The 15,745-nt window shown below is 43.4% G+C and overlaps 1 protein-coding gene across 4 annotated transcripts in view; it reads right to left on the bottom strand.

The window, feature by feature from the left end:
• Nucleotides 1-15,745, bottom strand: part of AK8 (adenylate kinase 8) — a 220,771-nt gene that overhangs the window by 132,602 nt on the left and 72,424 nt on the right. For 3 of the 4 annotated variants that reach the window (XM_073637850.1, XM_073637851.1, XM_073637848.1), the window contains 5 exons: nucleotides 12,459-12,540; nucleotides 8,287-8,358; nucleotides 7,783-7,983; nucleotides 5,587-5,718; nucleotides 5,007-5,096 (listed from right to left, as the gene is read on the bottom strand). In XM_073637850.1, the coding sequence (XP_073493951.1) occupies nucleotides 5,007-5,096; nucleotides 5,587-5,718; nucleotides 7,783-7,983; nucleotides 8,287-8,358; nucleotides 12,459-12,540 (577 nt within the window). Of the gene's footprint in view, nucleotides 1-5,006; nucleotides 5,098-5,586; nucleotides 5,719-7,782; nucleotides 7,984-8,286; nucleotides 8,359-12,458; nucleotides 12,541-15,745 lie in introns of all 4 variants that reach the window. The other variant, XM_073637849.1, reaches the window with a different exon arrangement.

The following is a 15,745-nucleotide window of genomic DNA, read 5'->3' as shown; positions in this document are numbered from 1 at the left end:
GGGTGACATTTAGCTATAAATGTACGGATTTTCTATCCACAGACCATCAGTGGCTGCAACAAGACACTTGTATAAGAGATTGGCCAATTGCATCCAAATTCAAGAGCTGGTGCTGGGGGGCCCCAAAGACCCCTCCGCAGTATAGGACAGGATGGGATGTGGTAGCCACTCCTCCGCTGAGTGATGTATTTGTAGGGTATGCAGAGGCTGCACTACTACCTGAGCCCTGGGGGGCCCAATGGCACATGACAGGACAGCAGTGGATTGTGGGGTCTAGGAGCTGCCAGAATCGTCCTTCATAAGTGGCATAACTATAGCGGGTGCAGAAGTGGACATTTTACACCAGCCAGGACCCTTGTGTCTGAAGGGGCCTCTCTGCCATATAAGAGGACAAAACACAAAAATTGAGCTGGAGTTTGAGATGGTATACATGCAACACATAAACGCATGTTCACATTGGCCATTAAACAGACAAAACCTACAAGAAACAAATAAGCATATACCCTGCTGTAACTAAATAAGTAAAAAGTAAAAGTGCATTTAAATAACATAGGGATCTTAGTAAACACTATTTTTGGTAAAAAAAAAGCATAAAAGCCATCCCACCACGGCAAGGTGACCAGCTCAATTTTTGTGTTTTTTCTTTGGATTTTTTCATTTTGTGCACGTTAGGGTGTGACCTCCCTTCCTCAGGCTATACATTACATATAATAAGCTTCCCAAGGCTGAGGTGCCCAGAGTTCGGGACCCAGTTCTTTGTCTGCCCTTATTCACACTGAGGTCACTTCTGACACATGGTAAGGTCTTAATATTAGACAGTGTAGGACTGTCCCGAATAGGGTCACCTTGCCGTGGTGGGATGGCTTTAATGCTCTTTTCAATCAAAAACAGTGCTTACTAAAACCCTACGTTATTTAAAAGCACTTTTGCGTTTTACTTATTTATTTACAGCAGGGTTTATGCTCATTTTGTTTCTTTTAGGTTTGTCCATATAAGAAGACAGCAGCATTTTAAAAAATGTGGAGGTCGTGTCCAAGGGCCCCTGTGTCCATGCAGTGCTATGAATGACTTATAATACTTGTGCATTGTGTCTCAGAAGCACTTTTTTTTGCTTTCTTATTGACTCTGATGCCATTTTGCAGCGGACCCTTAGGGACCAGAATTACTCCAGATTTAACCCTTTCCTTAGCTGCACGGTCAGCGACCGAATACATAATAGGTAGGTCTTCCCCATGAACTGGGGTTGTATAAAGGTGGGGGTGAGAGTAACAGGAGCTGTTTTCCGCTCTCTCCTTTCCCCGATAATAAATATATTTTATATAATATATATATATATATATATATATATATATATAATTATATACAGCTCTATATATAAAGGGATTTACACTGCAGGGCTCTGAAATCTAGTGAAAAATTAAACCCAACACATAGAAAGTGTCCTATTTCCACTTCAAAAGCCAAGAAGCAACCGAGCTCTTCCCAACTCATCTTCAAACGCCCGGCGCCCTAGAAAGTTTCCAAAAAAAAAAGGAAAATAATTTTTTTTCTTTTTTTTAAAGTCTCTTGTTCCCCCAAGCGCTGTACCCGTTACTGGAGCTGCTGTCTCTCCTTCTGCTAATTATACCCCTGTGTGTCTATTAATCAACTGGTAAATTATTTACACAGCCAAGTGCTGTTTGCAGCTCGTACACCCGCAGTATGGAGCGCGAGAGGGTCCCCACTGAGCCCCCCATCACTGGCTACAGACGCTTTCTTCTTTCTCATCCTTCTGCTCCCCCCCCCCCCCCACAACAACAACTATCAAACGCATCTGGGGGAAAAAACTTCACAGAGCAAACCTGCAAGGTCAAAAGGGCTGCTAAAATGAGGGAAGTGGAAGAGGGCATGCTGCGGGCGCAGGACCTTGGATGGGGCACTTAGCGGGTTAGGAAGGAAAACACGGGCGAACGCTGCGAGAAGGAAAATCCAGAAATAGGAGAGTTTTCTGCAGAGACTTCCTGATTACCGAGTGCACAGTCTGCAGCCAACGTTACCTTAACCCTTCTTTGGCAGACATCGGGGTAAGTAGAGGTGCCCGTCAGATGTAAAGGTGCCCGTACACATCAGGTATAAAGGAGGTGCCCATACACATCAGGTATATAGGAGGTGCCCGTACACATCAGATATAAAGGAGGTGCCCGTACACATCAGATATAAAGGAGGTGCCCGTACTACACATCAGATATAAAGGAGGTGCCCATACACATCAGATATAAAGGAGGTGCCCGTACACATCAGATATAAAGGAGGTGCCCGTACACATCAGATAGAATGGAGGTGCCCGTACACGTCAGATAGAATGGAGGTGCCCGTACACGTCAGATAGAATGGAGGTGCCCGTACACATCAGATAGAATGGAGGTGCCCGTACACATCAGATAGAATGGAGGTGCCCGTACACATCAGATAGAATGGAGGCGCCCGTACACATCAGATAGAATGGAGGTGCCCGTACACATCAGATAGAATGGAGGTGCCACTACACATCAGATAGAATGGAGGTGCCCGTACACATCAGATAGAATGGAGGTGCCACTACACGTCAGATAGAATGGAGGTGCCCGTACACGTCAGATAGAATGGAGGTGCCCGTACACATCAGATAGAATGGAGGTGCCCGTACACATCAGATAGAATGGAGGTGCCCGTACACATCAGATAGAATGGAGGTGCCCGTACACATCAGATAGAATGGAGGTGCCCGTACACATCAGATAGAATGGAGGTGCCACTACACATCAGATAGAATGGAGGTGCCACTACACATCAGATAGAATGGAGGTGCCACTACACATCAGATAGAATGGAGGTGCCCGTACACATCAGATAGAATGGAGGTGCCCGTACACATCAGATAGAATGGAGGTGCCACTACACATCAGATAGAATGGAGGTGCCCGTACACATCAGATAGAATGGAGGTGCCACTACACATCAGATAGAATGGAGGTGCCACTACACATCAGATAGAATGGAGGTGCCCGTACACATCAGATAGAATGGAGGTGCCCGTACACATCAGATAGAATGGAGGTGCCCGTACACATCAGATAGAATGGAGGTGCCCGTACACATCAGATAGAATGGAGGTGCCCGTACACATCAGATAGAATGGAGGTGCCACTACACATCAGATAGAATGGAGGTGCCCGTACACATCAGATAGAATGGAGGTGCCCGTACACATCAGATAGAATGGAGGTGCCCGTACACATCAGATAGAATGGAGGTGCCCGTACACATCAGATAGAATGGAGGTGCCCGTACACATCAGATAGAATGGAGGTGCCCGTACACATCAGATAGAATGGAGGTGCCCGTACACATCAGATAGAATGGAGGTGCCACTACACATCAGATAGAATGGAGGTGCCCGTACACATCAGATAGAATGGAGGTGCCCGTACACATCAGATAGAATGGAGGTGCCCGTACACATCAGATAGAATGGAGGTGCCCGTACACATCAGATAGAATGGAGGTGCCAGTACACATCAGATAGAATGGAGGTGCCAGTACACATCAGATAGAATGGAGGTGCCACTACACATCAGATAGAATGGAGGTGCCACTACACATCAGATAGAATGGAGGTGCCCGTACACATCAGATAGAATGGAGGTGCCCGTACACATCAGATAGAATGGAGGTGCCAGTACACATCAGATAGAATGGAGGTGCCCGTACATATCAGATGTAAAGGAGGTGCCCATACATATCAGATGTAAAGGAGGTGCCCATACATATCAGGTGTAAAGGAGGTGCCCATACATATCAGGTGTAAAGGAGGTGCCCATACATATCAGATGTAAAGGAGGTGCCCATACATATCAGGTGTAAAGGAGGTGCCCATACATATCAGATGTAAAGGAGGTGCCCATACATATCAGGTGTAAAGGAGGTGCCCATACATATCAGGTGTAAAGGAGGTGCCTGTTCACATCAGATGTAAATTTGTCATACACATCAGATGTAAAGAAGGTGCCTGTACATATCAGATGTAATGGTTTCCGTACACAAGACAAATAAAGGTGCCAATACACATCAGATGTAAAAGTGTCTGTATACATAAAATGTAAGGGTGCCATTATACGTCAGATGTAAGGGTGCCTGTATACGTCGGATGTAAGGGTGCCTGTATACGTTGAATGTAAGGGTGCCTGTACGCATCAGATGTAAGGGTGCCTGTACGCGTCAGATGTAAGGGTGCCTGTACGCGTCAGATGTAAGGGTGCCTGTACGCGTCGGATGTAAGGGTGCCTGTACGCGTCGGATGTAAGGGTGCCTGTACGCGTCGGATGTAAGGGTGCCTGTACGCGTCGGATGTAAGGGTGCCTGTACGCGTCGGATGTAAGGGTGCCTGTACGCGTCAGATGTAAGGGTGCCTGTAAGCGTCAGATGTAAGGATGCCTGTACGCGTCAGATGTAAGGGTACCTGTATACGTCGGATGTAAGGGTGCTTGTATATATAAGAGAAAAGCTGTCCGAACCCCGCTCACATTCCAGCAGGACTTGCTGACTATGTAACATGTAAGGGGGTACGCTGACTCTCCTGATAGAAGATAAAGGGGGTGGAAGGATTGCACAGGCTGAACATGCCCAATCATTTCCTCTTACAGAAGATATGCCACCACCATAGGTGTCGGGCAGCAGCTTCCTACCCTTCCTCAATTAAAAGACATGCATGCTCAGCCAAAAAGAGCATACATGTGTGGGGAGGTAGGCAGGAGGTGTATGACCAGCTTTGGTCATCCAAACCAGATGATGTGGGCGATATCAGTTAACCATCTGAAGTGAATCTGACCCTCCACTGCCTTAGGGAAATGAGGACCGGACATGTTGGATTTCCATATGCCCAGTCTTTTGTTTCTGCAGGAGATCAGTGGTGCTAGAGGTGTAAACTTCACATTGCTTGTGATGTGGGTAATAATGTGACCCCACCAGTGTATTCGCTGCAGACAAACCTTGCTGTTCGCTCTGGATGTATGGCTCAATGAGCAGTCCGAATTTCGTCTGGTCGGCCACAGCTTCCTTCAGGATCTGACCACAGGAAACTGGTAATACAGAGAAATGACAGGTAAGGATGCTGGGTCTAGGACACAGAAATACAGTATGTCTGGGTGGTCGGTGGGTGTTGGACAGACCCCAGTACTCCTGAGAGTAAAACTGACTGCGGGCGTAATAACTGGCAGCTGTACGTAATGTCTGAGTCTGTGCACCTCCAGGTATCGTGCCAGGGTGTGCGTAATAATCAGTATCAGCGTGGACCAGGAGCGGTCTGCATATATCTGTACACTAGGAAGGAGAGCGTCCTATCTCCTGGCGTCTCGTATCCAGTAATGGCGCCGGCGTAGTAGGATATAATGTGATTCTACAACGCAGCCTCGGCAGCACAGATGTTAGACCATGTCTGTGCCCATATATAGAAGCAGAATCTGCTGTGCAGGAAAACTATTGCTATGCTGCAATACCAGACACAGCCATTGCACAGGAGTGGCACCATTTCTGGAAATAAAAAGCAGAAGCTCATAACGCAAGACTTACTATTCACAATGTCATATTTTTGTGCCAATAACGCTGCTTGGAGGCTCCTTCCGCTGCCTGGTGGTCCGTATAGCAGTATACGCGGCGTGTAAGGGGCCAGAGTCCGTGGCTTGCTCAATACAAATGTAAGAACTGTGGAAAGAATCACAAGCTCATTAGTAAACCTCCTGGTGGCCGACAGGCATGCTGGGGGTTGTAGTTTCATAACAGCTGGGCGCAGCAGGTCACTGGACCATACAAAGGGCTGCAATGCCAGATACAACAACCATGGGTAAAGGTGGCGCTGTTTCCACCTAAGATATGGAATCAGGGCAGCAAAACTGTCGCTAAAGGTAACTTAAATCAAACCCCCCCATCGTAGCCTGCCACAGCCGCCTGGCTTTCCCTAATATCCTCGGATCGGGTGCAGACAGTAAGTACTGCTTACAAATGGGGCTAATTTTCGGTAAATAACTGTAAGTTAATTAGGAGTAATAATCCCCCAGATGAGCTGCTCGACTAATTAACTAGAATAAAGAAGGACTATGAAGCTCGCGATGTCCCGGGAAACATCTACTGAGGATTTCCTAGAAGACGCACTCGCCTGTTTTTTTTTTTTTCCTGCTTTCCCCATCCCTAATTTATTTGCCTCCATTATTAATTAATAGTAATTAATATTCAGGCGCCCACATCTTTATTTACTGATTTCTCCATGAATTCTTTATGAAAGCTGATATCAACTTTTAGATGTAATTAAGCAATTTGGAAACTAATTAAGAAGGGGCGAGGCATCTGTATTCATTCTTGGGGCTGGGGGGCGCTGTGTTCGACACAAGTTTATGGTGAGGGGTCAAGAAGGAACGAAGGATGCAATTAAGAGTGCAAGATGGAGGTGTGAGACAGCAAGCAGGACCTCTGGCCTCACAGCTGTTCTTACTGGGTCCTGTGTGGCTAAAGTCTTATAATGCTGCTGCCAGCAGGGGGCGCAGCATGACATGACAGCAGCGGTTGTGCAATCTTTCAGTATGCTTGCTGCAGAACGCACCTATAGAGCTGACCTTTCCATCCAGCGCTAATCAGGTGGATAACAAGTAATGAAGCTAAGACTAAGTGCAAACACTAAAGTATATACTGCTGTCCTAAACTTTAAATGGATTTTCTTATGATCCTATGTGCAGGGGTGCACCGCTCCTCTGCCTCCCGGCGGTAGTGTGCTCCTGATGATTGACAGCTCAGACCAGTCACATGGGTGAGCCCCTGGCCGGACTCTGCAGCACAGGGACACTCCAGAGCAGCACTTCCAGACTCAAAAGCAAAGTGTTTGCTCCTTAACTAGAAAACTGGCCACCACTGATTGACTGCAGAGATGGCCAGTAACCTAGGTAATGAGACAAATGCTACAGTATTAAAAATCTGGAAAAGATATTTAATAAGAGGCAAATTGCAAAGTTTCTTGTTTTTACAAGCACTTTGCAATTTTACCAATTTTTTCACATGAGAAAATACCTTTTAACGTCCCCACAGGTCCATATTTTTCAGATGGTGTTCTTTTAGCCTCAGTCTGATCTGTACATAGCCATATAAAATTTATTTAAAGGGGTTGTCCACTTTCAGTAAATCCTGTTCCCTTGGCGGGAGGGGGGAGGGGGGAGAGGGTTTTGACTGTATTATTACACGTTATGTGAATTGTTATATGTATATTGATAACTGTTTGCTGTTAAAATTTTTGAAACCTAAATAAAAATAATTGGTTTAAAAAAAAAAAAATCCTGTTCCCTGGGAGCAGTTTGTTATAGTAAAAAAAACAAAACAAAAAAAAACAACACATTTTACTCACCCTCCCCAGGTCCAGCGCTAACTCTCTACTGCTCCTCTCAGTGCCTGATATTGCTACAGTGCTGATGACACATTGACATCAGTGCTGTGGACAATTCTAGACATCAGGAGCAGCAGTGGAGAATCAGCGCTGGACCTGGGGAGGGTGAGTTAAGACAGTTTGCTTTTTATAAAAGGGATATCTGCTTTATATTGCATAGGAAAGCACAGCAGACTGCATTTTCCTACACAGAGGATCACCACATAAAATGTATACAGTGCGGTATACATTCTTATTGCAGTGGGTGCCTATGGTGGTAGGATGTCATGGCCACTGTCGGGCATACACCCCCTGAGCGTACACTCCTGGCAGCGGCAGCAAACGCAGTGCGCCGCGCTTACCCTGTGAGAAGACGTCCATGCACGGCTGATCGGCATTGATCTTCTTGTATATGTTGGGGAACGCTCGCAAAATCCCTGGGATGTTACGCTGATATTCCAGCAGCCTCTTTCCAGTCTCCTCTTCAGAGATCCCTGCCGGTTCCACCAAATTCCTTTGCACTTCGGGCTCTTCAGGCCAATCAAACGTGGTGTGGTAGATCTCTGCAAAAAGATAAAACCGGACATAGGTCAGATTGCATTTCATTCACTGACAGGTATCGCTTGTACTATATGGACTGTAATTTAATCAGCATCTCCGCCTATTCTTATAGACTCCCTAAGGTTTCCAAAGACATCTTGCACTGAAGGGTTAAGTGGGCCCTTCTCTCACTGTGTCCTGTATAGTCAGAATGCCACACAGCACAGGATATGATGAGACTTGTAGTCCGATTGGTTGCAGATTCTTTTCTGAAACCTTGCGGCTGTATCTCAATATTTAAAAGATATAGAAACCATGGCGTCTACCTCCAGTGCTGGGGTCAATCCGCTTTCCCATATTCCTCTCGATCAGGACAATGTCCGGAGCATCCAGGACCACTGCAGAGAATGACAGATGAGTGCCATGGATTAGAAGGCCATACACATAAATAATCTGACAGGGGTGCCCACTTCAGACAGTCCTTTATGGATAGAAGGGTGCCTCAAATATGAGCTGATCTCAGGAGTCAGAAGAGGGAATCCCGCAGCAAGAGATCTTTTTTTATTGCAGAGCCTCCTGGGGCTGTGGGAGAAGGATATTTTTTCATCTCATCCAACACCCCAAAATGAGAAAGTCTCATTTTTGGGTTGTTACACTGACAATGTGTTATTCTTATGGCAGGGATAGACCAAAAAACTGCAGACATTTATGCACACTCTAAAAGTCAATGAGATTAACTCCCCTGTAAATCAGGAAGATCGGATATGGAATTTTTGGATATTCTTCTTAATGTAGATGAATCAGGATGCATTCAAACAGATGTATATAGAAAACCAAACACTGTGAATACTTTATTACATCCAAAAAAACTTAGAAATGGCATACCCATGGGTCAGATCCTGCGAATTAGGAGAATCTGCTCTAGGGACGTGGACAATGAATGGCAAATTTAAGAGCCTCGAATAGAGGACATAACGATAAAGCTATTCAGAGAAGTTATCGGAAAGCCAAAGTTTCCAGAAGATCTAATCTATTACATCAACCATACAGTAAAAACTGATAAAGTTTTATTTTATACAATTTATCTTTATTAAAGGTAAGTGGAACTGATAGAATATTAATTGTTGAGAGAGGGGGAACTGGAAGAAACACCTGGCTCAGAAAGAAGTGAAATAGATGACCTTCCTCGATACAATGTCCCCAAATGGTTTGAATGATTCAATAAGCGTCTCTCCTTTTCTATAGGGTTTTATGAGGATTGACAGTTTTTTTACATGGTTTTAATTCTTGTTTTTGTGTTATCTTTTGTTTATAGACCTTTTGCCGGTTTATAGAATTTTCTGTCTCACATTACACATACGACCATCTGAGGACTCATCAGAACATACAGCCTATATACCGTCATCATCTGGACCTAGGATCTTTAACCCACTGTTTATATACAGTGGGGAAAATAAGTATCTGATACACTGCTGATTTTGCAAGTTTTCCCACCTACAAAGAATGGAGATCTGTAATTTTTACCGTAGGTACACTTCAACTGTGAAGGAAAGAATCGAAAAAAAAAATCCAGAAAATCACATTGTATGATTTTTACATAATTAAATTGCATTTTATTGCATGAAATAAGTATTTGATCACCAAACAACCAGCAAGAATTCTGGCTATCACAGACCTGTTAGTTTTTCTTTAAGAAGCCCTCCTACTCTGCACTCATTACCTGTATTAATTGCACCTGTATGAACTCGTTACCTGTACAAAAGACAACTGTCCACACACTCAATCACACTCTAACCTCTCCACCATGGCCAAGACCAAAGAGCTGTCTAAGGACACCAGGGACAAAATTGTAGACCTGCACAAGGCTGGGATGGGCTACAGGACAATAGGCAAGCAGCTTGGTGAGAAGGCAACAACTGTTGGCGCAATTATTAGAAAATGGAAGAAACACAAGATGACTGTCAATCTTCAACGGTCTGGGGCTCCATGCAAAATCTCACCTCGTGGGGTAAGGATGATTCTGAGAAAGGTCATGAATCAGACCAGAACTACATGGGAGGACATGGTGAATGACCAGAAGAGAGCTGGGACCACAGTCTCAAACATTACCGTTAGTAACACACTACGCCGTCATCCTGCAGGGCACGCAAGGTCCCCCTGCTCACGCCAGCACATGTCCAGGTCTGTTTGAGGTTCACCAATGACCATCTGGATGGTCCAGAGGAGGCATGTGAGAAGGTCATGTGGTCAGATGAGATCAAAATAGAACTTTCTGGTATCAACTCCACTCGGCGTGTTTGGTGGAAGAAGAAGGGTAAGTAAAACCCAAAGAACACTGTCCCAACCGAGAAGCATGGTGGGGGAAACCTCATACTTTAGGGGTGCTTTTCTGCAAAGGCGACCGTACGATTGCACAGTATTAAAGGGAGGATGAATGGGGTCATGTATAGCGAGATTTTGGCCAACAACCTCCTTCCCTCAGTAAGAGCATTGAAGATGGGTCGTGGCTGGGTCTTCCAGCATGACAATGACCCGAAACCCACAGCAAGGGCAACTAAGGAGTGGCTCCGTAACAAGCATTTCAAGGTCCTGGAGTGGCCTAGCCAGTCTCCACACCTGAACCCAATAGAAAATCTTTGGAGGGAGCTGAAACTCAATGTTGCCCAGCGACAGCCCCGTAACCTGAAAGATCGGGAGAAGATCTGTATGGAGGAGTCAAAATCCCTGCTGCAGTGTGTGCAAACCTGGTGAAGAACTACAGGAAACGTCTGACCTCTGTAACTGCAAACAAAGGTTTCTGGACCAAATATTAAGGTCTGTTTCTCTATTGTATCAAATACTTATTTCATGCAATAAAATGCAAATTAATTATGTAACAATCATACAAAGTGATTTTTCTGGTTTTTATTTTTAGATTCTGTCTCTCACAGGTGAAGTGTACCTACGATAAAAATTACAGACCTCTCTATTCTTTGTAGGTGGGCAAACCTGCAAAATCAGCAGTGTATCAGATACTTATTTTCCCCACTGTAACGGGGCAGATATTTTCTTAATTTAATTATTAGCTTATATAACCTTTTATACTGTGATATTGAATTGACATATTTATAATATATATATATATATGTATATACACTGCTCAAAAAAGTAAAGGGAACACTTAAAGGGGTATTCCCATCTCCAAGATCCTATCCCAAAATGTAGTAGGTGTAATAATAATAATATTGACAAATATCTCCAACTAGAAATATAGTATAGTATTTCTGATTCGCTATGTCTCTTTCCACATGTGCAGGCATTCCAGGACCTTAGGTATCCATGGTTACGACCACTAGCAACTAGCTAACTAACTGTGATATTATCAGTGGACGTAACCATGGATACCTAAGGTCCTGCAATGCCTGCACATGAGGAAAGAGACATAGCGAATCAGAAGAACTATACTACATCTCTAATTAGAGGTATTTGCTAATATTATTATTATTACACCTACTACATATTGGGATAGGATCTGAGAGATGGAATACCCCTTTAAACAACAGAATATAACTCCAAGTAAATGAAACTTCTGTGAAATCAAACTGTCCACTTAGGAAGCAACACTGATTGACAATCAATTTCACATGATGGCTTAGATTCACATCCATGGGTGTCTCCTATATGTCCATTACAAATACTACAGAACTTATCCTATAGACCTATCTCCACTAGGACACTATGTTCTGGATGTTTATTAAATAGGTCTTGACATTGCTAATTGGTGAATGTTTGAATCTATATTGGATCTATGCAGGTCTGATCATTCCCATAAGACCCTTTTGTAATATTTGGTCTATAACTATCCATATAATGCTATATCATCTATCCAATGGATTGTTTTGTTTGAGCCATCTAGGTCTTTTTCACAGTACTTCCATCTGATTGTGAAATGTTCTGACATTTCTTTCTCTGCATTGTTTTGCCTCACTATTTGTCCATTGGATTTGCATAAAGAGTATGGATGATAGTATTTTAGCAGTTGCCAAATATTTCCTTTCTATTTAGACACCCCTAGTGGAGACTTCCTCTGTTTCAACATCTCTTTTTAACTTATTTCTCATTCTGTATAATGTATCTTCAATACATTTTCATTTTATTTTGCTTCTGTCTCCTTCATTCCTCTTTTTTCTTAGATTTTATAGCTTATATAGTCTTTAAATTTATATTTATTATTCAAGCACTAGTCACTTCATCAATTAGCTTATGGAGTCTGAATCACCCTAATTTATCCAAACGATAAATATTCAATACTCAATATACTTATGTGAATATTAGATCAATGTAATTTTGGCATGATATCATATATAATAACTTTTTGTACATCCAATATTATGAATTTTAACTTGTGTCATGTTTTCTCCCCTAAACTGTATAGATCAAAAAACTTGATATAAAAGTAAAATGATTATATTGTATTGAACATTTTCTGGTTGTATGTCATTACACAGTTCCTACTCACCAATGTGATCCGGAGACGTCCCGTTCATCTGTAGAAGTAATCCCTGTTCTCTGGTCCAGGGAAATCCTTCAATGACCCAGCCCTGAAAGCAGCAGCCCCAGAGTCAGAGACCAGAAGCAAAACTAACAAGACGTATGGTATGTCTAGTAACAAAACCTCGCACTGAACAATAAAGAAGTCAGATGTAGAAACATGAAGATACGCCAATCCTGAGTTACCTGTGGTACTATACACCAGAGCTGCACTCACTATTCTGCTGGTGCAGTCACTGTGTACATACATTACATTACTTATCCTGTACTGATCCTGAGTTACATCCTGTATTATACTCCAGAGCTGCACTCACTATTCTGCTGGTGCAGTCACTGTGTACATACATTACATTACTGATCCTGTACTGATCCTGAGTTACATCCTGTATTATACCCCAGAGCTACACTCACTATTCTGCTGGTGCAGTCACTGTGTACATACATTACATTACTGGTCCTGTACTGATCCTGAGTTACATCCTGTATTATACCTCAGAGCTGCACTCACTGTTCTGCTGCAGTCACTGTGTACATACATTACATTACTTATCCTGTACTGATCCGGAGTTACCTCCTGTATTATACTCCAGAGCTGCACTCTCTATTCTGCTGGTGCAGTCACTGTGTACATACATTACATTACTTATCCTGTACTGATCCGGAGTTACCTCCTGTATTATACTCCAGAGCTGCACTCTCTATTCTGCTGGTGCAGTCACTGTGTACATACATTTCGTTACTGATCCTGAGTTACATCCTGTATTATACTCCAGAGCTACACTCACTATTCTGCTGGTGCAGTCACTGTGTACATACATTACATTACTTATCCTGTACTGATCCTGAGTTACATCCTGTATTATACTCCAGAGCTGCACTCACTATTCTACTGGTGCAGTCACTGCGTACATACATTACATTACTTATCCTGAACTGATCCTGAGTTAAATCCTGTAATATACTCCAGAGCCGCACTCACTATTCTGCTGGTGCAGTCACTGTGTACATACATTACATTACTTATCCTGTACTGATCCTGAGTTACATCCTGTATTATACTCCAGAGCTGCACTCACTATTCTGCTGGTGCAGTCGCTGTGTACATACATTACATTACTTATCCTGTACTGATCCGGAGTTACCTCCTGTATTATACTCCAGAGCTGCACTCTCTATTCTGCTGGTGCAGTCACTGTGTACATACATTTCGTTACTGATCCTGAGTTACATCCTGTATTATACTCCAGAGCTGCACTCACTATTCTACTGGTGCAGTCACTGCGTACATACATTACATTACTTATCCTGAACTGATCCTGAGTTAAATCCTGTAATATACTCCAGAGCCGCACTCACTATTCTGCTGGTGCAGTCACTGTGTACATACATTACATTACTTATCCTGTACTGATCCTGAGTTACATCCTGTATTATACTCCAGAGCTGCACTCACTATTCTGCTGGTGCAGTCGCTGTGTACATACATTACATTACTTATCCTGTACTGATCCGGAGTTACCTCCTGTATTATACTCCAGAGCTGCACTCTCTATTCTGCTGGTGCAGTCACTGTGTACATACATTTCGTTACTGATCCTGAGTTACATCCTGTATTATACTCCAGAGCTGCACTCACTATTCTGCTGGTGCAGTCACTGTGTACATACATTACATTACTGATCCTGTACTGATCCTGAGTTACATCCTGTATTATACCTCAGAGCTGCACTCACTGTTCTGCTGCAGTCACTGTGTACATACATTACATTACTTATCCTGTACTGATCCTGAGTTACATCCTGTATTATACTCCAGAGCTGCACTCTCTATTCTGCTGGTGCAGTCACTGTGTACATACATTTCGTTACTGATCCGGAGTTACCTCCTGTATTATACTCCAGAGCTGCACTCACTATTCTGCTGGTGCAGTCACTGTGTACATACATTACATTACTTATCCTGTACTGATCCTGAGTTACATCCTGTATTATACCTCAGAGCTGCACTCACTGTTCTGCTGCAGTCACTGTGTACATACATTACATTACTTATCCTGTACTGATCCTGAGTTACATCCTGTATTATACTCCAGAGCTGCACTCACTATTCTGCTGGTGCAGTCGCTGTGTACATACATTACATTACTTATCCTGTACTGATCCGGAGTTACCTCCTGTATTATACTCCAGAGCTGCACTCTCTATTCTGCTGGTGCAGTCACTGTGTACATACATTACATTACTTATCCTGTACTGATCCGGAGTTACCTCCTGTATTATACTCCAGAGCTGCACTCTCTATTCTGCTGGTGCAGTCACTGTGTACATACATTTCGTTACTGATCCTGAGTTACATCCTGTATTATACTCCAGAGCTACACTCACTATTCTGCTGGTGCAGTCACTGTGTACATACACTACATTACTTATCCTGTACTGATCCTGAGTTACATCCTGTATTATACTCCAGAGCTGCACTCACTATTCTGCTGGTGCAGTCACTGCGTACATACATTACATTACTTATCCTGAACTGATCCTGAGTTAAATCCTGTAATATACTCCAGAGCCGCACTCACTATTCTGCTGGTGCAGTCACTGTGTACATACATTACATTACTTATCCTGTACTGATCCTGAGTTACATCCTGTATTATACTCCAGAGCTGCACTCACTATTCTGCTGGTGCAGTCGCTGTGTACATACATTACATTACTTATCCTGTACTGATCCGGAGTTACCTCCTGTATTATACTCCAGAGCTGCACTCTCTATTCTGCTGGTGCAGTCACTGTGTACATACATTTCGTTACTGATCCTGAGTTACATCCTGTATTATACTCCAGAGCTGCACTCACTATTCTGCTGGTGCAGTCACTGTGTACATACATTACATTACTGATCCTGTACTGATCCTGAGTTACATCCTGTATTATACCTCAGAGCTGCACTCACTGTTCTGCTGCAGTCACTGTGTACATACATTACATTACTTATCCTGTACTGATCCTGAGTTACATCCTGTATTATACTCCAGAGCTGCACTCTCTATTCTGCTGGTGCAGTCACTGTGTACATATATTTCGTTACTGATCCTGAGTTACATCCTGTATTATACTCCAGAGCTACACTCACTATTCTGCTGGTGCAGTCACTGTGTACATACATTACATTACTTATCCTATACTGATCCTGAGTTACCTCCTGTACTATACTCCAGAGCTGCACTCACTATTTTGCTGGTGGAGTCACTGT

The sequence above is a fragment of the Phyllobates terribilis genome, unplaced genomic scaffold, assembly GCF_046119375.1.
Source record: "Phyllobates terribilis strain yellow unplaced genomic scaffold, ASM4611937v1 Scaffold_7__3_contigs__length_470593459, whole genome shotgun sequence".
NCBI lineage: Eukaryota > Metazoa > Chordata > Amphibia > Anura > Dendrobatidae > Phyllobates > Phyllobates terribilis.
The sequence above is the reverse complement of the archived record's forward strand: the minus strand, read 5'-3'. Positions and strand labels throughout refer to the sequence as shown.